At 32.9% G+C, this 25353-nt stretch overlaps 1 protein-coding gene across 4 annotated transcripts in view; it reads left to right on the top strand.

Annotated features, from left to right (window-relative positions):
• The window catches only part of LOC102912650 (connector enhancer of kinase suppressor of ras 2-like), a 410055-nt gene that overhangs the window by 125937 nt on the left and 258765 nt on the right, over window positions 1–25353 (top strand). For all 4 annotated transcript variants that reach the window (XM_042269133.2, XM_042269132.2, XM_076562981.1 and 1 more), the window contains exon 8: window positions 13537–13656. In XM_042269133.2, the coding sequence (XP_042125067.2) occupies window positions 13537–13656 (120 nt within the window). The remainder of the gene's footprint in view (window positions 1–13536; window positions 13657–25353) is intronic.

The following is a 25353-nucleotide window of genomic DNA, read 5'->3' as shown; positions in this document are numbered from 1 at the left end:
CTGTTTTATGCCAATACCAACCTGTTTTTTATTAGTATAGCTCTATAGTAGAGCTTGAGGTCAGGTATGATGATGCCTCCAGAAGTTGTTTTATTGCAAAGGATTGTTTTAGCTATCCTGGGCTTTTTTTTCCATATGAAGTTGAGTATTGATATTTCCAGGTCTCTGAAGGATTGCGTTGGTATTTTGATGGGGATTGCATTGAAACTGTATAGTGCTTTTGATAAGATTGTCATTTTTATTATGTTGGTTCTACCTATCTATGAGCATGGGAGATCTTTACATTTTCTGGTATCTTCTCCAATTTCTTTCTTCAAGGACTTTAAGTTTTTGTCATACAAGTCTTTCCCTTGCTTGGTTAAAATTACCCCAAGATATTTTATACTATTTGTGTCTTTGTAAAGAGTGTTGCTTCTCTGATTTCTTCCTCAGCCCATTTATCATTTGTATATAGGAGGGCTACTGATTTTTTTGAGTTAATCTTGAATCCAAGCACATTACTGGTGGTGTTTATCAGTTGTAAGAGTTCCCTGGCAGAATTTTTGGGGTCATTTATATATACTATCATGTCATCTGCAAATATCGAAAGTTTGACTCCTTCCTTTCCAATTTTTATGGCAAATTTAATCTTATAGCAACAACTTTGTGAAAAATGGCTAACTCAAGTTTTAAAGAAAAATCACTGTTTACTTTCTAAATTATTATTCTAATTTATTTTCATTTTTGGAAAGTAAATGAAAAGTCACATTGCAAAAAAACACCATATCACAGCACAATTTCTGTTTTTGGTTTAATTTCAGTTACATGTTCAAATAGTCTTAATGTCGGAATTAAAAATGAGAGGGTAAATTTGATAAATCATGAAGTATAGGTTTTTTGGACACAACCATATATTTTTTATAAAAAAATCTAAATGTTGCCAGGCTGGTGTGGATATTGCTCTGTATAAATAAAACACTGATTGGCCAGTAGCCAGACAGGAAGTATAGGCAGGACTAACAGAGAGGAGAATTGAGGGAACAGGAAGGCAGTGGGAGAGACTGTCTGCAGCTGCCGCCAGAACAAGGAAGATGTAAGGTACCAGTAAGCCACGAGCCAGGCGACAAAGTATGGATTAATAGAAATGTGTTGAATATAAGAGTAAGAGCTAGACAATGATAGGCCTGTGTAGCTAGAGTTTTCCTGCCTTGTCCACAGTCAGGACAAATCTTTGTCACCCGCCAGTCCCACAGCTGCTCAGACCCAACCAAGTAAACATAGAGACTTATATTGCTTACAAACTGTATGGCCATGGCAGGCTTTTTGTTAACTGTTCTTATATCTTAAATTAACCCATTTTTTACAAATCTATACCTTGCCACATAGCTCGTGGTTTACCGGCATCTTTACATTTTGTTTGTCCTGGCGGCGGCTGGCTGTGTGACCTTCTGTCTTCCTGTTCTTTTATTTCTCCTCTATTTTAGTCCCACCTGTACTTCCTGCCTAGCCACAGGCCAATCAGTGTTTTATTTATTGACCAATCAGATCACTTGACATACAGACCATCCCACAGCACAGCCAAATGCAGACCATGCAGACCATCTCAGACACCTACACTCAGGCCCGTGGTCCTAATCATCCTCTATGCGGACCTGCTGGGTAAAGCCACAAGGAACCCGAGAACAGGCTCCCACAGGACATACAGAACATCCCACAGCAGGCCTGAGCTAATGGCCAAGCAGTTTAAATAATATAAGAGTCGGTGTGTTTATTTTATAAATGGGCTATGGGACTGCCGGGGCTTGGCAGGACCCAGAGAGAACTCTCTATCTACAAATGGTGCCCAACGGGTTGGCAAGAGTTTCCACCTAAAACCTTAAAAATGAGATTAGCATGGAACTCTTAATCTCAGGGTCATTTGTTCATGCCCCAAGTTGGGCGCCAGATATTCGTGAAAATATTAAAGCAACTTCACGTAGTTAAAAGGGAGGTTTATTTAGTGGCATAACTTACAACTGAAGGGATAGGTAGGTTTCAGGGTCTGGAGAAGACATAGCAGAGTCCAGCGGTGTTCTCTGGAAAACTCTGCTTGGTCTACTTCTAGTGTCCAGGGTCCAGGAACCAAGAGAATGCAGCACATCCGGATCTCGGGTCTTCAGGGCCATCTCTTGGCCCTGCCTTGTAGATGTGACAGTTACTAAAGCCTCAATGGGGATTGGAACTTCCAGATCAAAGCTAGAATCCCTACCCACTACACCGTGGGTGGGGAAGTGGGGGGGTTGCATGGTGCACGCCTTTAATCCCAGCACTCGGGAGGCAGAAACAGGTGGATCTCTGTGAGTTCAAGGCCAAACTGGTCTACAGAGCGAGATCCAGGAAAGGCGCAAAGCTGCACAGTGAAACCCTGTCTTGAAAATAAAATCTAAATGTCTAATGGGACCTAGTATGAGTCACTGTGATAGTTAGTATCCATTTCCTTTTGATTTGTAAAATATGAATATTACTTTTTTAAAAAAACATCCCACCTAATTGTACTATAAGATACTATGAATATTTATTCCAAAAATGTCATAAAAATATCATGAATGTTGTTCTCTTTGGAAACTAATTTTTTAATGTTTTCTGGGAGTGATAAGAAAAGATATCCCAAACCTTCATGTATTTCTCACTGGATTAAATGGAGTTACAGTTCATTTAAAATATCTAGAAGTCTGTGCATCTTAAGATGTTTTGGAGCTTTTATTTTGTTGTATGTCAACATTTTAATATGAATAGGAGCATAATTAGAATAGGCATAATGAGTTGAGTACAGTTAATATTCCTCCATTTTCTTAGTAAGAGAAAGTTTGTTTTAGCCTCTAAGAGTTTGGATTAAATATAGGTACCCCCAACATGGAGTTACTTTTGGAAGATGTAAAGTAAGTGACTCTCAATTTAAAAACAAAATTTTAATCCTAAATATAATAACTAATTGTAAATTGTTTTAAATTAGGTAAGGAAATGTACATTTTTCATTTTATATATATTTTAATTAAAATGTAATTACATCATTTTTCTCTTTCCCTTTCCTTCCTCCTGTCCCCCCCCAGTCTCTTTCCTCCAATTCCTTCCATGTTTGCCCTCATTTTCAAATCAATAGCCTTTTTATTTGATTATATTGTTACAGATATATGCATGTGTAAATATGCACAATTATATAAATATAATCTGCTAAGTCTGTTTTTGTTGATTTATGTATATGGTATCAGCTGGCCACTTTGTATTTGATATCAAAGTATGGGGCTGATTCCTTGGAGAAGCTAATTCTCCCTCTAGGCAGTCTTTATTTGAATATAGTTTTTTTGTATAGGACTGGGACCCCATTAAATTTACCCCTCTCAAAATTAGTTATTATATCCATTGAGATTTATACAGCCATCTCTAGGAGAATCTGCTGACAATAGAGCTTCTAGTATTCTGGCTCTTATAATTTTTATGCCCCCTATTTCATGATGTTCCCTGAGCCATAGATGCATGCAGATGAATCCATTGGAACTGGGCTTCCCACAGTCTGTTGATCTCTCTATTGTGTCCAGTTTTCATTTTCTATGATAGTCTGCATTTGTTGTAAAGAGAAGTTTTTTGATAAAGAGTGATAGCTACACATATCTGTGTGTATAAGGAAAAGATTTAGAATGTATTTATGAATCATGCTGGTCTAGCAAAGAGGCAGCATTAGATTCTCTTTAAGATCCATTACCTCACCTTCCCTGGGAAATGGCTAGATTTCAAGTACCAGGCATGGTTTCCCTCCTGCTGAGTGGGACTTAGTCCAGTTAGACAGCTATTAGTTACCATTAATATGTGAGTGCTACTTAATGCATCTTTACTGATAACTTTCCATATTGGTCATTGTGATTCATAGATGTTGCTGCTAGATAGAACTAAGAATTGCTTCCTACCCTTGACAGTTTGTGTAGTATTTTCTGGTTCCAAGGAAGCTGGACCACAGGAAGGAAACTTTCGGTTAGATTCAGCTCGAATCATTTGAGTCCTGTGTAGTGTCTTCAGCAATAAGGGCCTATCTTCATTTTCTGAGAAACAACCAAGGGGAAAAGCAATAGTCTATATTGTTTTGGAAGTCACTTGGACTACCCTGACCAACCATTTGAAAAGTTTCTCCTGGCTGGTATTGGAGTTTTTATAAATCTGTGGTTCTTGTGAGGGGTATTATCAGCCCAAGTGGCATAACTTCTTTTAAGGAATATGTGTGTGTGTGTGTGTGTGTGTGTGTGTGTGTGTGTGTGTGTGTGTGTGTGTGTGTGTGTCTGCATGCATGCATGTCTATGTATTATAAATAGTTTCAGGTAAATATAAAATAATATGATTACTTGAGGTTTTATCAACTATCTTTGATGTTATTTGATTCTCTTCCCTCCTTCTCTTTCTGTATTGGCATCCCTTTTCCCTCTCCTAGGTAGCAGGCTTTTTCCCCCATTTTTATGGTCCTTCTTCATATAACCTGCATCCTGCTATTCAATTCCCAAACTCACATCCTCTGTCCCCTCATGCTTACATGCTTTTCAATATGAAAACTTGATTCAAGTTAGATAGAGACTGTTAAACAGTCATGACAAACACATAATTAACAAAAGGTCATAATAAAATCCTAATTTATAGATTTATTAAAACAATACTATTTTAGTACCTAGGAATAATATGAGAAAAAATTAAGCATCTTGGGCTTTAAAATAAAAAACTAAATATGATGCAATTTTTAGGTACTCAATTTTTTATATAGCTGAAGATAATTATTTTAAATGTTTATGTAGATATGCTCTCTGAAATTGTGATAGGTTTGATGTGAGAGCTATGAATCTAATAGTTAACATCCTGAAGCATGTCAGCATAGAAACTGGTTACAATTACTTGATAGAGCCATTCCCTTCGGAATTAAAGAAAGTGTTGGATGTCTTGTCTTCTTTCAGTTGATGAAATTAGATGATTTAGTTCATTTCTCAGGAGCTCACTGTGGATAGATTCTGTAACCAATTCTGAATCTACTTAAAAGTCCCTTAGAATATTATATTTCCCTTTGATAGGGATGGCTCACATACTTTTTATTTAATCTTTTTAAATAGAAGTGTTTTAGTTTCTTTTCTTGTTGTGATAAAGTACCCTGACAAATGCAGTTTTAAAAAGGGTTTATTGAGGCTCACAGTTCAAAGGTACAGTTCATCATGGGAGAGGGATCAAGTCTAGATAGCTGAAAGCAACTTGTCATATTGTACCTATAAGAAAAAATAATGATCAAGAACGCTACTGTCCATCCTGCATTTAACATTTTATGCAGTCTAAGATTCTCCCACAAGGAACGGTCTTACAAAATTAAGATGGGTCTTTCCACTACAGTTAATCCTGATAATCCCTCATAGACATTCTAGAGGCTAACATTAATCTAGATAATCCTTACAGGTGTGCTTGGAGGCTCATTTCTGAGGTGATTCTATAGCTTGTAGAGTTGATAATTAACACTAAACATCATTGATATGGTTATATTTTTATAAAGTTATAATAGATATTTTCCAAAAAGGATAGATCTTGTATTTAGAAAAATATAATGGAGATGTCTTAGGCTAAGAAAACCAAAAGCTTTAGTAAATTTTCACAATTAGTGTCATTTGTTTACTTAATCACAAATATATAAGATTGAGGATTATAGGCTTCATGAAATTTTGTATTATAGGCCAAATTTTATAATTTTGTTTAAACGTTTGTTCCTAAAACAAATAAGTTTTATGATTATTATGTAACTCTTTAGGAAGGCCCAAATTTGAAATGGTAATATTTAATAGATTGTTTCCTAACACTAAGGAAGTGGCTAAACAGCAAATGAAAGTTTTGTCCACTGAGGAAACATACAAACCTAGCTTTTGCATGAAATTTAATCACAAGTTTTAAATTCCTTGTTTAGTAAAAGAATAAGATAAAAATACTTTTTAAGCCATTTTTGTAAGTGTTATTAAGCCTTTAAATACTTGAAAATATTATTGCTATAAATAGAATCAGGCATTAGTTTTATATCAAGGTACTGATTTTGACCTTATGGATATTAGTAACCTCTATTTATAACCAATTTAATTATAGCCATGTGTCTTTCTTTAAGTTTAGACTCCAGTCTTTTCAAAGCAATTTTAACCTTCTAAGCTTTATCTTCTATTGTCTATTTTCAATTGGAACAATCTCTCATTTTAGGACAAACCTTATTTTACCATAAAAAATCTTTTTTAAACTTAAAGCATTTTCTTTAACTTCTTTATCCAGAATAAATTTTGAATATGTGATTTTTACATTTGTTCTTTTATTTTATGTTTTTCATAACTTATTTCTAAAATTTAGAAAACATTGTCTTCCTTATAAAATTTTATGAAAACCATTCCATACAAAACAACTATTTTATATGAAAACTCAAGAAATTATATCTAAAACAAAAAAATATAAATAACACGCCTAGAGACATTTTTTACTCAACAAATTTAAGATAACCATTTTATTAAAACTTTTAACTCCTATTACAACAGATAGAATTTGGTTTTGCTACAAAGTATTTTTCATTTGGCCTTATGAAGCATATAAGTTAAATTTTGGAATCCCTGCTCTTTCTATGTATTTCCTTTTCTGTTGAGTTAACTTCGAAAACTGAAATCACCAGGAGAAGCCATTGTCCCAATTTTGAGTTGCAGAACAGCAGAGTCAAGATGAGAGCAGTTATCATGAGGGTAGGAATGTACCCTGGAATAGAAGCAATTACCTCTTTTTTATTATTTATTTATTTATTCTTCTCTCATACAATACATCCCAAACAGAGGCTCTCCTGCCCAACCTCCCCTCTCCCCTAGATCCATTGCTCCTCCATTTCCCTTCAGAAAAGAGCAGGCCTCCCAGTGAGTGATACCTACTGAACTCGGCATAACAAGGTGCAATAAGACTAGGCATATACTCTCACCAAGGTTGGATGAGGCAGCCTAGTAGGAGGAAATAGGTCCCATGAGCAGGCAAAAAAGAACCAGTACATCTCCTTAAGCAATAGGGACTCCTTAGACCTTCATCTAGAATCAGAATTGCGAGAACCATCAATGAGATAACATCCTGGTTAGAACTTCTTAATTATTCATATCTCAGGTCCTCTATTTTTGTTTTAAATTTAAAGCTCATATTTACATACCAAAGGATATGGGGCCATCTGAATCCTCTGTTTGCTCACACAGCATGACTGAATATCATTTTTCTGACTCTTGATGTTACTATGTCTCCATTAAGCCATCTTGTTGAGACTGTTGGATTTTTTTCTCTTTTAAATTAAAGTTTTACTGTTAACAGAAAGGAATTTGGGATAATTCAACATTTTTAACTTAAATGAATATTTAATATAAAACTCATTTGGTAACAAACACATGATATAAAAGAGTGAACAAATTTAAGAGAATATATTTGTATATAGTCTCACATATAGATTTTTAAAACCCAAGATTTCATAGCTTTCAATTAAATTTAATCACTTATAAGTTTTAGGTTAGACTACTTATCTCATTATATCTTTCACATCACTAAGCAGCGAATTCATCTCAAATCTATACATTTAAAGATACAGCTTTTTCTGAAATAAGGTAATGAACTTGTATCTAAAAGACATAAATTTAGACCTTCACCTTATCATTGGTAGGGTTAAGGATCAATTAGTTGCCCAGTAAATGCAAAAAAAAAAAAATCAAACCATGGATCTAGTCGTATATACTTAATCTAGTCATATACCTCTCTCTAGTTTTAGAAATGAAACTAAATCAAATGGGAGGTGTCCATCAAGGGGCTTTCCTCCATGTATCTTTAGGCCAAAGCTTTTTAAATTCATGATGAAGGTAAACTGTAGATGAGAATACATGAAGTCTAAATTCAACTAAGCCTTAGAAGTTCGGGAAAGACCTTTGTTAAAACATCATCTACTGAGAAGAGTGAAGATCAGGTTGTTAGTGTTCCCCTAATAGAGGCTTTATGGCAAACTGAAAACAACATTAAAACAAAAGGGCAAGCAGTGTTTCTTTTGACCTAAGGCAGTCAGCTTCACAGAGATAACATGAAAGTTGCTACAAGTCCCTTGAACATACAAAAAGTATATGAACAGAAAATGCCTTTAAAATTTTATGTTGAAATTGTAGTAACAGCTATTTTGGATCTAGAATGTGCTATTTTAAGAAGTACTTTTCTGATTGTATCTGAGGCCTGACTTGTGTGTAGCTGGTGTTATCTCCAGTTCCAGTCCCACCTGGGCGGCAGCCACTCACACCCAAGTAAATGCACAGATGCTTATATTATTTAAACCATTTGGCCTAATGGCTTAGGCTTTTTGCTATCTAGTTCTTATATCTTAAACTAACCCATAATTCTTATTTATCTTTAGCCATATGGCTTAGCACCTTTTCCCAGTTCTGCCTTCACATCTTTCTTCTCAAGGTGGTGACTGACAGTGTCTCCTGACTCAGCCCTCCTCTTCCCAGAATTCTCCTCTCTCTTTGTCCTACCTATATGTCCTGGCTACTGGTCAATCAGCACTTTATTAACAAATCAGAGCAACACATTCTGGCAGCCTGAACAGTCATCCAAAGTTCCTCTGTAAAGTTGGGGCATCTGTCCTCAGCCCACAGGCCTAGAGTCTCTTAGTCACTTCTCTGTGTCCTGTAGAATGTCTGGCATTTTCCTCTGTGAAGCAGGAACATGAAGGACCATTTTGCCAAGCAAAATTCAGTGGTTACCTTCCTATGGGTCCTGCATATCCAGTTTATATGACATTTTGTCAAGCAGTGTACAGATATCCACAGCACTTCCCCTTTTCTTTTTTTTTCAAAAAGGAGGGTTTTAACGTTAACAAAGTAAAATTACATATAAAAATACAATTATCAAACAAGAATTACAGTTACAATATCTAGTCTATTTATAATATCTAGTCTATGTGTATTTGGCAAAATTAAAGAAGATACCCTATTTATTCTATATTTGTGAGTCTAAAGTTTCATATCTAACTTACCATTTATCATAACTAAGGAAATTATAACTGTCTAGTCTTCAACTACATCAAAGACCTCAGAAGGATATAATATTGCCTGAGAAATGGGAGAAGGATGCAAGCAACTTTCAGGAGTCTTGTGAGAGTAGACAGAGAAAGTTGGTAGCTTGGACAATCATCCAGAGTTCTTCTATAAAGTTGGGGCATCCGTCTTCAGCCCACAGGTCTAGAGTCTCTCAGTCACTTCTCTGTGTCCTGTAGAATGTCTGGCAGTTTCCTCTGTGAAGCAGGAACATGAAGGACCATTTCGCCAAGCAAAGTTCAGTGGTTACCTTCCTATGGGTCCTGCATATCCAGGTTATATGACATTTTGTCAAGCAGTCCAGAAAAGAACAGTTTCTTGCCCAAGTGGCTTGTTTTTGCCACAAAGAAGATAAACTCCATATAGAGTGTCTTCAGTGCCCATGTTTCTCTTTGGAGTAAATTGGTGCTGCAAGGAGCAGGCATGTCTTACTATCTAGGAAAGTCTGTTTTAAAACATTTTAAATGTCATATTCTATCGGTCTTTGAAGTGTTTGAAGACTATCTGACTAATTGAATTTTATCTATGTATACCTAGAAAACTTAAAATGACTATAAGTTTGACTGTCATAGAACACTAATTATTAATCTGTTTTTACATTTATTTATTTATTTTGTCCCACACCAGATATGGGACAAAAGAATCTCTCAACTTTTTTTTTTTAAGCAATATGCTTGGGTTTAGAGAAGGAGTGAACCAATTCCATCTCCAAAGCCAGCTTGGTATATTTGGAAATTTGGATGTAGCTTCTCATACTTCCTGCTGGATGAGGGCACTGTATTCTTATGGGAACATAAAGAAAATTTTAGGATTGTAGTTAAGTCCTGACTGGAGTAGTCTGTAAGGCTACATTGTCTGAGCCTTGAAACCATTCCGGATGTTGGAGCATCTGGGCCATGGTGTCATCCGAGACCTTTCAGGGGGTCTTGGCTGGTCAAACCTGATGTATTTTAATCTGGAACAAATCCATAGCCTTTTTCTTTCTGTGGAAACAAAAGCAGAGCCTCCTTTCCAAAGCAACATATTCTTAGATCCAAATTTTGAAATCAGGATACCTTTAAACTATACATACTGGTTTAACTGAGCAGTGTTTACAATCAAATGTCTTTCTGCAATTAAAAATCCCAAAGACAACACAATCCAGATTCTCTGTATGATATCCATTTTTGTGTGGCATATTTTTTATGTTACTTTTACTTTCCTTTAAAAATTTTGTTTTAAAACTATCTATTTCTTTAGGTAACTGCATATATTACTTTTTATTCTCTTCCAAGCCTACATACATGTTTACACACATTGTAAACCATTTAGAGGTTTATCCTATCTGAATCTGTCTTATTGTGAATCTATTGCTTTAAACTGCAGCATTCTAAGCCTGAAAAGGTGGCTGTGGCTGCTGGCTCCGCCCACCTCAGCTTTTCAACATGGTGGAACTACATTTACCAGCAGCTTTGTCTTTGAGAGAACCATGCTTACTGCTGGACTCTGGGAGGCAGTGCGTCTATGCCTCTATCAAAGCAGCACGTAGCCCAGAAACCTTTTTTTTTTTTTCTTTAACTAGCAAGAACTATATCCACCATGTAGCATAGTGCGCAGCTTGGAGACACCTCTGTGTAATGTGGCTTGGGCCAAGCCTGCACGCCACAAACCCGCCACAGAGTATCTCAAGCCCATAGGCTGCTACAAACTTGAGAGAGACAACTAGGATGCTGTTTTTAGCTTGGTTTTAGAATCTTCTTTGTCAGGTTTTAGGCGGAAATTTGTGCCCCACATTCTGGCGCCATTTGTATCTGGTGTTATCTCCAGTCCCAACCGGGCCCGTAGTTTATAAAAAGGTGAAGTGGCTCAGGACATTAGATTGTGGGCTTTCCCTGTGTGTCATCATGGCTGAGCCAATAAAGTCCCTAATAACACAGGATTGGGTATGGATGAGTCCAAGGAATTCTATTTTCAGTGCAAGTGGGAATCACTAACATTAAATGGGTCTTAAAACATTAAATGTTTCTCTGTCTAAAACAAAACAAAAAGAATGAAAGCATGCAAATTGTGGTTAACAGGACAGATCAACCAAGCAGCAGCCAACGAAACTAATAATATTTAAGATAACTCCTGGAATGAGCTCACAAATATCAGTATTTAAGGGACAAATGCACAGCTCCTTGATATCACTCTGAGCAGTCTGGGGAGTTCTTATAATTTTTTGGGGATATCAGCTCACATCAAATCAGAATTTGTAGCTTCAACACAGAAAAGAAGCTGCAGAAAATTGTCTTAAAAATGGGAACTTTCAATGTAGTATCAAGTCATTTTTCAACCCTCTTAAATTTATCCTAAAATAGGACATAACAATCTTATCCTTTAATAAAAATTTTATCTCATATTAAAAAGGAAGACACAAGGTTAGAGAAGAATAGATGATTGTATAAGGTTTGTGAATAATTATATTTCTTAGAATTTATCTTTAGTTCTGACAGTATCTAAAATTTTACTTCATTTTTTAATTTAGTTTCTAAAATTACTAACTTGTATAATATATTTTAGTATTTTTAAATTCCAAAGAAAGCAGGATGCCAACATACTTGTTTTATTTTGTTGCTTAGGATGTCTAGTTATGCATGCAAAAAAAGCAATTTACACATAACAAATGATCCCCACTGAAGAAAACATAAAAAAACAAGTTATCTTTAGATTTCTCCAATTTTTTTTCAAATATTTGCAAGTTGAATTAACACATTTTCTTTACAAACATAAACAATAAATGTAAAAATTAGGAGCTGAATAGATCCCTGAGTCCCTCTTAGAAAGACAGAAATCAATTGCTTTCATTAATAAAAAAAACTTTAATGAATATACACCATGTTCCAAACACTGTTTAGAAATAAAAATGTAAAAAGCCTGAAATTATGGTCCTTACTTTTACTTTGAAATTTATGACACAGTATCTTTACATCAGTAATAATCAAATTAAATATTCCCTGTTTTACTAAAAATCCAACCATGTAATGGTATAACATTTGTGATATTTATAAATTACATTTTAATTAATGTATGTACTAAACTGAAGTAATTATGAGGGACAAAATGTATATTTGATATGAACATGAATATAGTGAGTATATGGAATTATTTTTTATCTATTAAATCACTCTATTTTCCTGTATCACTTACATAAAAAACAATTCTCAAGTGTTATAAAGGAATATATACAAAAAGTTACAAATCAGGCTGGTTGTAAGCATCTGTAATCCAAGCACTCTGTATTCTGCAACAGGAGGACTGTGAGTTAAAGGCCAGCTTGCACTACATAGCAAGACTCTTGCCTAAAGAATTAGTAATTATATCTGTTTATAGGGTTGAAGGTGATATGAGATCTTGAGATCTTTCTGTCTGAGTCTTTGTGTGTGTGTGTGTGTGTGTGTGTGTGTGTGTGTGTGTGTGTGTGTGTGTTCAAGATCCTTCTAAAAAGCAGCGTCAACTAGAGGAGTGAGTGGTCAAACACATGAAATTATGGGGAACATTACATTTTCAAAACACAACAATGGCATTTTCATAACTGACATTTGATAATCTGTTTCTTTGAACTATATGATCTTGAAACTAAGATTTATAGCACTAAACTTTCCTTTAATGAATATTTAGACAATGATATTATTGTACCTGAAAATGCATATTTCTTATGGTATACTAAAAATCTTTATATGAAATATGGTTTGAAAGCAAGCTGTAGTGAATGGATAAGTAGATGCATATTTGATAAGACACTATGACCAAGGAAACCTATAGAAAAAACAGTTTATTGGGGCCTTTCAGTTTGAAAGAGTGAGTCCATAGCCATGATGGTGCAGAGAATGACAGCAGGTAGGCAAGCATGATGGTAGAGCAGTAGCTAAAACCATACATCCTGTTCCACAAGCATGATACACAGAGAGAGAGACAGAGACAGAGACAGAGACAGAGACAGAGACAGAGACCCAGGAGAGTTAACTGGTAATGGTGTGAGATGTTGAAATCCCAAAGCTCACTCCTAGTGACACACTTCTTCCAACAAATCCACACCTCGTAATCCTTCTAAAACAGTTCAATTAACTGAGGACCAAGCATTCAAATATATGCACGTATGAGGACCATTCTTCTATGAAAATGTTATTTGAAAGCAATTCAACAGTCATAATGTATTTTTAGCCTTTCTACTCACCTGCTTATAGCCCATACCACGACTGAGATTAGCAAAGAAATTTAAACTAGTTCTTATTTTGAAACTATACATTTGACTCACTCTACCAAAACTTGTTGAATAAATGAAAATCTTTTCCAGTCTATGAATCTTGAAGTTTCTCCTTGATAGATACTTGTTTTAATGAAAATTATGTAAAGTCCATATTAGCACTGAAGTAAAAGATGATGTATTGTATATCTTTTTCTTTGTTTCTTTTTCTAGTGCAAGAGTGTGGCTAAAATGTGTCACTACATAATTTCTCTGCCACCTGATCTTCCAAAACCTGAAATACAAGTTCCAGGATCTGTTCTCTGTGAAGAGAGACCATCTAGGGTGCAAGTGGTAAGCAGTTTTAAACAAAGATTTTTCATTAATATAAAGTATTAATAAAAGATTTACAAATGCTCTAATATTCTTTCTAACAAAAATCACTTGTGATATTTTTTTGTTTTTTTCTGATGTTTTCAGTATATATAATATGCAAAATATAATAACTTTTTATATATAGTCATTATTAATTTTAAATAAATACTTTATATGATGGAGAAATACCAACTTTATTAATCATTCAGTTATTATTGGATTTGGATGCCCATAAGAATTCAGGTACTGAAAGTAAAGCTAATATAATTAGCTTAAAAATCTGGCTGTGGTGACAGCATGCAATTCTGTAAAATTAATGCTGTTTTAAATTACAGATGACTTATAATGAATTAAATTTTTATACCAGTATTTGGGATGTGTGGGTGTGTGGGTGTGTCTTGTGTGTAAATTGAGTTTCTCTCTTCTTCCTGTTTCTGCTACATTAATAATTTGTTTTAATTGCTATATGTTTTTATAAATGATATATTGCTTCTGTTATCTGTTTCCTTAATTTTGTTATTAAAATTTCTCTAAGTTCAAAGTATTAAATGTTTATTGTAGAAAAATGCATACAATATGCTGAAACATTGAAAATTTTTTTGCAATATTTATGCATTTCTAGCCTATCTTCTTTTACTTTTAGTCTTGTTTTTTGTTTATATTTTCTTATATATAAGAATACATGAGAACATTTTGTAACTTATGTTTAAATTACTTTAAATTTTTTCTATATTGTACTTATCAATACTGCTCTGAGGCAATTTTGCAAATTCATACATAAATCTTTTCTCAGAATTACTTTCTTAGTATATAACTATCCCCCCAAGGGTTATGAACAGTTTTTATTTTCTCAATATGTATTGAAAAATTACTTTTGGCCCTTATCAGTATATACTTTCATTATAAGCAGCTTTTATGTATATAAATTCATAATGCTTAAACTACCTAAACAATTATAATTGTCTAAGTTAAAAATAGTTCTAATCATAATTAGTCTTTTTATACTCCTCATAACTAGTGATGCTAATACATTTAAACACTGCAGTCTGTATGACAGTTTATGGGCATTACAATATTAATATGTGCCAACTTCATTTTATGTATTTTCACAGTACATTGAGATCTCTTCACACAGAATGTGTGATTTATTGTAGAAACTTTTCAGTTATGATTTGTAAATATTTTTAGAAATATTTCCTTTCCTAATAGTTACTATCTAAATTTTCACAATGAAATTACTGTTACATTTCTGGGAAAAATCTAATTTTATCTTGATGAATTAATGAAAGGAAGAAGGTAAAGATTGTTGATTTAGAATTATTTAAACTGAGTCAGTCAGTGACTTAAAAAATGAATGGATTGCTTAAATAGAAGTTGTCTTATTTTTCAGTTGAGTCAGTGATGCTAATATACTAACTGCATGAAAAGGAACATGGCAGTATCTGTTGTTGGTGATATACAAAATTGGTTGACAATTTATATATCAGTTATATGAAATTTTAATTTTATTGTGTAAAATATGAATCTAAAACATGTTAGTAAATAAAGTTTTTAAACTCAGAAACAAAGAATTTAAAGCAATATAAATAACAGTCAATGTATGAATCACTCATTTTAATTCATACTTTTCCAATACTTACCCAGATGTAAACCTGAGCAAGTAACACTTCTCTAACTCTTGCTATTCACATATAAAAAATATAGGAGTTGCTAATAACAACAGAGGTCACTTACACTTCTGTAAACTTGTTTCTTTCCATAATGACCCTCTCAAATAGATTATTATATATATTATGTTTAGTGATTAATTCCCAGCATGGAAATGGATTTTGATGATTTAATGAAAATGTTTGTTTTATAGATAAGGGTGTTTTTTATTAGCGTTTAGAGGAGGATGATAGGACTCTGGAGGATATTAAAATCAAATTATAATAACTATTGATGAAGCATATGTAACAAGGGAGGATATAGGTTTTCAAGAGCCTGAACATTACACGGTTTGGTGGTCCCTCTTTACAAAAGATATAAATTACATACAAATTGAATATTCATAATAAGAAAAATCACAACAAATCATGAATTTTTAAACTTCTCAAATATTATACACAAAATACTCTCAGGGCCTTGAAAGTGTCCTGTTCAAGAGAGGGCCTCTAAAACTTAACCTTCATTGGCTTCATGGTAATTTCATTTCTGAAATTAGGCATGATTTTTACTCTTCCTACTTTTCTCTGGCTCCACTCCTTAACAGTTCTTCTCTTTCCATGAACACAAGTATCCTGAAAGAAGAAAGCAACATTGGAAGTCAAATGTAAATACTGAATAGATAAGGAGTTTGTCTTGGCAAGGACCATGCTAGCATGGTTCCCTCTATATCAGCTGCCTGAATTATTTTTGCTATATTTCATAAAGCATTGACGATTAAGTTATAATAACTTCTTTACTGTGGTTTTAAAAGGTAGAAAATTGTATTATGTCTTTTGTTTTAGGTTTGTTTGTTTGTGTGGTGTGGTGTGGTTTCATGTAATCTAAGATGTCCTTTGAAAATGTCATGTAGCATAGGCTGGATTTGAACATTTCATCATCTTATTTCCACTTCCTAAGTGCTAGGATTTTAGGTGTTTGTTACCATGTCTTGTTTGAATTCTTATAGTTTGATGGCGAATTAAACCTAACCACAAATATGGGCATTTCTATACTGCTATTAGAGTGAATAATATGCTTTCTACCTTGTCTGGGAACATTATTTTACATCTGAGAAAGTGTACTGGTTCTTTGGCATTATGTGTTCAAACATCTCATCAAAATCATCTTTCCCCTAATATGCCTTGTTTCATATACTTTTTTACACATTTGATGTGTAGATAACTATGCCAATTTAATCAAGGATTATGAAGGGCAAAATTCTTATGATATTCCAAAATTTTTACACAGCTTGTATTTTATGATATTTTTATTCATAATTTTCTTGGATCTTTGGTGACAATTACAGTTTTTTGAGTCATCAGTGATCCTGTAGTTAATTGTGAAGTATATTCCAAGAAAGTGTACTGATTCTCAATATCAGTAATCCAAAAATATTAGAGGTAAAAATTTAATTATACCTTTGAAATTTATTTTGTAACCTTCTAATCATAGATGTGGCTATAAACCAACATGCTTTGTTGAAGAATCTGGTTTGCCATAAAAAGGAGTTGCCAAGAAATGATTAGATATCAGGAAAGTGTAGGCTTACTACACAACAAACAAAACAAAATTAAGGCACATCCAAATTACTAAATGTAAAGCATATTCAGTAATTTTTAATATTCAAAAATTCAAAAGGCTACTCCCTGAGCTTCTCTGTTGTGAAATCCAGCAGGGAGATTTTTTTCAAGTGACAAAATGTGTGTTTAAAATACTGTATTACTATAAGGTATTTTTCATGTAAAAAATGCGTCATCAAAAATAAGAGTGTTTTGTGTCTCCAACATGTGTAATTATACTACATTATGGAAATCTAGAATCCAGCTTCAAAAAGATGCTTACTCTTTTTGGATTTCAGATTCTGCTTCCATATTACAATGTCAAATAATGAAATAAGTTATAATCTTTTTAAATTTAAATATGCTATTGATGCTCAGAAGGAGAAGCCTACAATTACTTAGCTGACATTTTGTTTGTATTAAAGTATTAAGAGTCAGGAGATGAAGTAGGAGCCCATGACATTAGGCTTTCTGAATTCTAGATAGAAGTAACTCTTGGATAAATAAACCTGATACATTCATAGCAGTAACTAGTCTGGATGGCTTAACTGTCCTAAATTATTTCCATTAGAAATTGTTGTGTGATAGCCCCAGATTTATTTTTTTACATTAAAAAATGTCCTTTATTTTTCTAACCAATCAGGTAAAGCATTTATACCATTTTCTTATGTAACTTTCCATAAATATTCTAATGTAAATAATTACAGCTACACCTAAATCTCCAGAGAGCAAGTGACCATGTGATACCCAATCCCAGATGATAACAGTTACAACTCCCATATATATGACTCAGGGATCATAGCAAAATGGGGTGCAAAAAAAGATTAAGAGTCAGATTTACCTTTGAAATTATACATGTAGAACCCACAGAGGAGCTTTCTAAGCTTTTGGCTTCCCTTCCTACTCAGTCTCATTTTACTTCATTCTCTCATGTCTTTACTTCCAGTAATCTATAACCTGTGATTTGTCTACCCACAACTTCTCTACCATGAATATTTCTTCTAGTGCTATGAGAATTACCAGTGAATGTCAATTATATGGGCAAAATTTTAAAGAATGTCCATAATCTTAAAGACAATCACAGAGGTTTTTTTTCTTTTCACTAAGAGAGGATCTTTCATTTCATATCTTAGTCAGTTTTAAAGCTGTATGTGTCTAACAACTAAACAGTTGTATTACTTCATAATTTAAATTCCAGTCATCATTTCCTTTGAAATGCATGTCATGATCCCATTTTGTCCTCAAAATAACTCTATGGTAAGTAGGAAGATTATTCTACCTACTTAAAATATTTTTTAAACTGAAACATAAATATGCTCTATGCCCTTCTGTACCCTTGCTTATGACTAATACCTATCAAGTTCCATTGAATCATCCATATCATCTGTTTATCCATTTAATCACCTGTGGTCAGTTGTCTTGTCTCAGAATCTAATCTAAAATTTAACCAGTCTCTAAAAATGACCCCCTATCCAACTCCAGAAATTCATTCAATATCAGCATATGGCCTTTCTTACCTCTTCAGCCAAAATATTTGGCTACTTACGAAGTTTTCAGAATGCTTCCAATATGATGGACTTTGTGTTGATTGTCAAACTTTTGACTGAGATCAACCAGAAAAGCTTGATGAATTGAAAATCTTCAGAGGCATTGGAGAGCTACCATTCTTTGAAAAAAATATGGGACCAATACCTTGAAAGAAAGAAAACCTAGACTGTAAAGCAATACAAGCCAGAAGACAGTGATATGAGAAGAGATGGAATGCTGGTCATAAAACCAAAAAATGGACTGGAAGTACTGAAAGGAAATAACTCCAAACATAGAATTCTGTGTCCTTTAAAAGTATCCTACAGACTGAAAGTGAATAAAAATGTTTTGGACAAAAAATAATGCTGAGGATTTATAACAAGCGCACCCAAATTAAAGGTTGTTCTTCAGATGAAGAAAATGATCCCAGATGGAAATCTCGGGGATGCAGAAAGGAACGAAGAGCAGCAAAAAATGGTAAATATTTATGTAAATCTAAATTACTATTTTCTATGTAAAATGATAATGATATGGGGCTTAAAAGATGTAGAAATCAAACTTATTACATTAGCAGCTAAAAAGGAAGGGAGGAGGTTGAATGGAGTTTAAGTGTTCTATTATCTTTGAATTTTCTAAAATATGAAAAAGCCTTTTTTTTTGAAGCCAGGGAACGCTTGTGATAATCACTAAAAGAAAAAACAATTGATTTACAACTAGTAGTAGGGTAAGACAAGAAAACTTGAAAATGCTTGTTAAAGTGTTAAATTGAAGCCCAAAATGTAGCAAATTGAACCTTAAATATAAAAATAGGAAATGGTTTGATTAAGAAAAAATAACTTTTACTTGGTAGGAGAAACACTACTTAAAAGAGACACACCAAAAAATTATGCTGTGTTTAAACAGAAAATGATAAAGCTGTGTTAATGCACAGTAGGTTGGCATACCAAATATATTGACTTAAGATAAAAATAAATAGTGATTAAGAGGAATATTATAGAAGATGTTTTTGAGAGAAAGTTAAACAGTTTTAAATTTTTATAAATTATAATATAGGCACAATTTTAAAAATGTAAATCTCTTCAGCTTCAATATTTCAAAACTGAACTATACATGAGCAAAAACATTACTTCATCTCTCTGTTCAGAGGAGGATACTTTTCTTCATTTCTAAATATAATTGTTTAAATCTCTCATGTCTGCCAGTCCCTGTTTTCTTTCTGTTTTTTGCCTACCTCTTGGATTCTCTTTTCACTTGTCTGCTCCTTACATTCTCATATATAGGTATACTTATTTTCTGCCTTGATCCAAAATAAAATAGTCCTTGGTTCTGCCTCTTTTAGCTATTTCATTGACCATCTCCTTCTCTTCTTAGTTAAGATTTCTAGACTGACAGTCTGCTATGACTCTCTAACTTCCTAAATACTGCTCATCTCACAGTAATCAAATGCCTGCAACAAATCTCTATGAAACCTTTAGTCCTCTTTTTTTTTTTCCAGATCAGTTGATCAATACACTTTAAAACTCTGTTAGGTCACTTTTGTGAGGCTGTATTCTCTGATTTTCTAAAAATTATCTGGCCATTTTCTCTTAGTTCTATTTATTGGATTCCATTGTTTTTAAATATAAATCTTAGATTTTTCTTGCAATTTGAACTTAGATGTTTGTTTTACCCCTGCTCCAGCTACATTATTATATTTCAAGGTACAGACTGTGGACTGTGTACACCAGAATCAGTAGAAACATTTGTTAAAATGCATATTCCTGAACTTTTCACCATTTCTAAATCATAATGTACAAGGATGGGGACAGAAATTAGCAATTAATAACAAACCCTTGGCAATTCAGATTAGTATGTATTTTGCACAAAGAAGTAATAGAAATCACATTGTTGTCTAATAATAGGTATTTAATTGATTTTAAGTTGTTGACTTCCCTAACACCTCTAAAGTTTTAAAAAAAGGGCACATAAATAAATGCAATTTTCATTCTTCATGAATCTAGACAGATTAATTTCATTGATTTTTCTTAGATTTAAACGTATTCTACTTGTACATATAAAAGCTAAGTCTTTTTGACATGTTATTGTTTTTTCTACACACATTAAAATTAAAGGTAGTTGATAAGTGTTGGAACTGAGACAGTGGCTTAATGATTTAGCATGTACCTAGCTCAACACCATTAGTAATAGTTAGCAAATCACCACCATCATCATCATTCTAATAGACAAAATAAAATATCATCTACTAGCAAATTGATTTTTTTTGGCTATGAGTTACATGGAAATGAAGTAAAATTGGTGACCTGTTAAATCATTAAGTACTTAAGTAAGTGAACTTTGCATGTCAATTGTAAAATTACCTTAGCACTGATAACCCTAATTTTTATATTCCTAGCCTCCTGACTCTGCAACCCAATATCTCAGTCAAGACATTTTTGAAAACTTTTTCATTAAGAACTATGAACATTTTAAATATTCTCTTGAATTTAATGAATTTATGCTGTGAATGACTTTAAACAAGTAGAAATGTCTTATAAAATATCATGGGGAAGTATCAGAGAGTCATAAAATTTATCATTGATAGATTTTTATGTTCAAATTATTCCACACCTCAAGTTATGCTTTACATACATCTGGACTGTCAGAAAATAATCTATGTAAGAATTTTAACTCAAGTTCTGACCAGTGTTTCCAATATAAAGAATTTAAAATATTATAATTTAAATTTTTCCTTAAAAATAAATTTGAAATCAAATGTTTAGCTGTATTTTTTTCAAGAAAATGTCCAAGTCAGATACTTGTTAAAGATGCTAAACAAATAAACAAGCAAACTACCAGATTGTATTCAGTAGTGATTGTGGAATAGTGAAGAAACCTCAAAAGAGTCATGAGTTTAACTCCAGAAAAACAAAAGACAGAAAACCTTTACAGATTCTTGGGATATGCTAAAGAGAATATACAACATAGCATTAAAAAGGAGTGTTGGTGTATGTGAGTAGATTGTTTCACTTTCATAATTGGTGCTTATACAGGGGGAAAACAGTGCTATCTTTGTCCCAGGATAGACATGCAAGTAGGAACAAAATGACCATCATAGTTAAGCAAATACTCCTACATGTACTAGAAAAAAAAGAGTTACTTCATTGAATGAGATTATTTAAGAGCTGACACCATAGTCAAAGTTGTATGTGGTAAGAAATATCTCAGCCAGCAAGAAAAGATTTATATCAAACTCTTAAAATAATTGTTCTTGGAGAGAGTTCAAATGCCTATTGACTTATGAGTAGGTTTTTGGCTCAAACAAATACTAAGCAGTCATGAAGTTTGAACATTTTTCAGACAGACATTGTAAGAAAGGTTGTGTTATCCTAGAAATATTATCCTAAGGTCACATACCATGATAGAGTTTCTTCAAGTTTATTAGTGAAGGGAGTTAGATGTTGAAGGCTCTGTAGCTCTAAATAGTAACTGTCAGTTGCCACACCCTCCTTTCTCTAGCAGTTATCAACTTCCAGTAGTTCCTCAGAACTTAGTGGTTTATTTAAAAAGAAGAAGAAGAAGGAGAAGACATCAAGTTGGTAAAAGGACATGTTTGGGTGGCTTAGTGGGGCAAATTGGGAGTAATCATTTCCATATTTCATTGTATACATATATGAAATTCCCAAAGGATAAAAAATTATAATAAAAGTAGTAACTATCAATTTGTTACTCAAATTGCTATAAGTTATTGATGTAATGAAATATTTTTCCTAGGATAGCTATTAGTTAGCACTTAAACAACATATGGGAAATTTATTATTCATAAGTAAAGTTTTGTAGAATGTTTTGCTTAATAGCTTAGAAATAACTGAATTAGTTTTCTTTTAATGGGTTTCCAGGGTCAGTAGGACTCACATACATGTTGCTCATTACTAATTGTTAAAGTATGAAGGTGGATAGTGGCAACAAAGATTCAACATGTCTTTATGCGTTACAAAACAGCTATTTTGGTATATTTGTGTCTTGGTTGGTGTATGACTATCACTTAAGACCAATTACTCAACAGGAATGTTTCAATAAGTAATTTATGGAATTGAAATTTTTTCCTGAGGAAAATAATAAAAATTTAGCAAAAGAACAACTTCATTATTTTTGATCTTCTGGGCATAAAGCTACATTTTCAATTTTCCTAAATTCTCTCTTTATATCAACTTTTCTTCACCTGAGTGTTAATCATCAGTAATACAGTAATGAGTACTAAAAGCTTGGGTCTCTAGTCATATTTTATTAGGAGTTTTAGAGACATGTATTCCTAACAAAGCAACTGTGTATGTGTTGAATTTTTATTTTCTCTATTTGATAAATGGAAAGATACCTGAGGATCTAAAAAGGCTTTTAAATCACTAAACACAAATCAATTTCTCTATTTTATTCAAATTACAAAAAAGAATAGTATAAAAATTGCAGTTCTGTTTATAAAGCAAACATCAAATTAGATAAAATTCAAAAATCTAACTACTCTCTTTAGTGACTAATATCACCTATTTAACCTTTTAAACAACCAATTTGTATTTTCCTTCTGATTCTTTTAAGACATTATTATGTTTAACTATGGCCTAAATGGAAGAAAAACCTCAATTTTAAAGTATCAAGTTCAACAACTTGCACATGTTGTTCAACAACTTTACAATATTTTGCCACTTTTATCATAATTATTCTAAGTATGATCTCATTCAGTTAGTTTGTCATTTGTGTTGACAGTGTTTTTTTTTTTAAAGTAGACATTTTCCCTTGACTTCCAACAAAAAGGCAGGTCTATTAGAGGTGAATTTTGTACTTTAAAAATGAATGCCCATTGGAGATGATTTTAAGATTACTTTGTAAATTCTGGCAATAATCGTTTGTCACAATCCCAATACCATGAAATAATGAGAGTAAATAAAATACCCTTTTTATTTATGTAGGTCAGCAATTACATCACACAAAGGCTATTCTCCTTCATAAAAAGTACTGACCTGCATTTATTCATTTAGTTTGAGAAGAAATAGTCTGAAAACAAAGTGAATTTGGAGGTTGTGTGAGGTTCTTAATTTACTAATACTGAAAATACATTTAGGTACTCAACATTCAAAAAAAGGGAATGGAATATAATTAAAAGGTCTGATATCTGTTTTGAATTTTGGATATGTTCCTTATTACATATAATAATAAAATTATATCTATTACCTAACAATTGCTATTTCATTGTTAAGAACTTGTTTTGGCCTACCATCAGTTTGATTTGATTTGATTTATTTCAGTTATTTCTCAGCACAACTCAACTTCTGAACAAGAATTCTGATTTTGTATGTATTCATAAAGAATACATTTTCCTTGGTGAAAGATTCAATAACAAAAATTTTTATTAAAAAAAATTCCAATAACTAGGAACTTGGAAAATAACTTATTTGGGAAAGTGATTTTATGGAAATACCCAAGTTCAACCCCCAGAGCTCACATAGAGTTAAAGCTGCTATGAAAACAAATGTGAGTGCAATGACTGGATCCCTGGGCCTAATTGACCAGCCAGCTTAGCCTACCCAGTGAGGGCCAGTGAGCGATCCCATCTCAAAAAAAAAAAAAAAAAAAGGCTAGGTCCTAAAGAACATAAATTGAGGTTGTCCTGTCCTCCACAACATGGCAACTTATACACCATGCACATGCACACACATGAACATACTTACACATCACATACAAACAATAACTAATACATTCCTTTGTTTCATTGAATCAGAATGTCTTGGAATCTGTGTAATGGAATAGAATATAAAAGCCAGTTAGTAATTTCATCCTCTTAGTCTCTCAGACATATATATCAGAAAATATACTATTTTATTTTATTGGGAAATTAAAGAAGACTAGATCTTCATTAGCATATGAATGGATGAGGAAATATAGCATACATGCAATGGAATTATATGCAGCCAAAAGAATAGAATCAATAAATTTGCAGAAAGAAAATGAAACTGTAGATTATTAATACAGGTAACTCAGACTCACAAAGACAAACGCTTCATGTTCAACCTCATCTATAGATCCTAGATTTTAATTTTTAGACTGTATAAATTGGTGTGGATATAAGTCATGAAACTATAGAGGAGATCATAAGAAGGAAAAAAGGTCTTAAGGAAAATGGAGACTCATAAAAAGAGTAATATAAATACACATGAAATGAGGATGAGTGGATAATTACTAGGGGAAGAATGGTAACAGGCTGACAGGAGTAACAGAAATGATCAACAATAAAAGTACACAGGAAAATGTCACAGTGAAATCCATTGTTTTATATGCTAATTTTAAAATGAATCTAAAAGGAATAAAATAAACATTTAAAAATATTTATCAACATTTGCTTTACAAAACTATGTTCTGGGTGCATATACAATTTAGATATGTATCTCTGTTTATCTGAATTACTTATATGTATTCCTGTAGTTTAAATGTTAAAATGAATTTATCCTACTTTGGTTTAGCCAAAAAGTTAAATTGTATCTCTATCTTTTCTTGTATCATTCCCTTCAGAAAGATTTAGAGTTGTGTTTAGGGTTTTTAAAACAAGCAAGAATTTCCACAATCACAATCATCATTCTTCATATATTCTATTCCTTTTATGTTCACACGGCATTCTGAAATTTAGCAACATGTTACTATGCCAAATATATAAAGAATATCTGTGTTTCCCATATTGTAGATGAAAAAACTGAGGTTCAGTCATATGTAAGGGAAAAGGCTAGTAAAAAATACAATTTATAAATGTTGCCATTTTGTATCTTCTTATAAAAGAAACAATCATATTTTGCAATGCTATGAACACAATTTTTCAGGTTAGTAACACTGGTAATTGTTATTAACACTTTCATTGAGGCCAGATACTACTACCTATTACATG

The sequence above is a fragment of the Peromyscus maniculatus genome, chromosome X (assembly GCF_049852395.1).
Source record: "Peromyscus maniculatus bairdii isolate BWxNUB_F1_BW_parent chromosome X, HU_Pman_BW_mat_3.1, whole genome shotgun sequence".
NCBI classification, from domain to species: Eukaryota; Metazoa; Chordata; class Mammalia; order Rodentia; family Cricetidae; genus Peromyscus; species Peromyscus maniculatus.
This window is presented reverse-complemented; position numbering and strand designations above follow the sequence as displayed.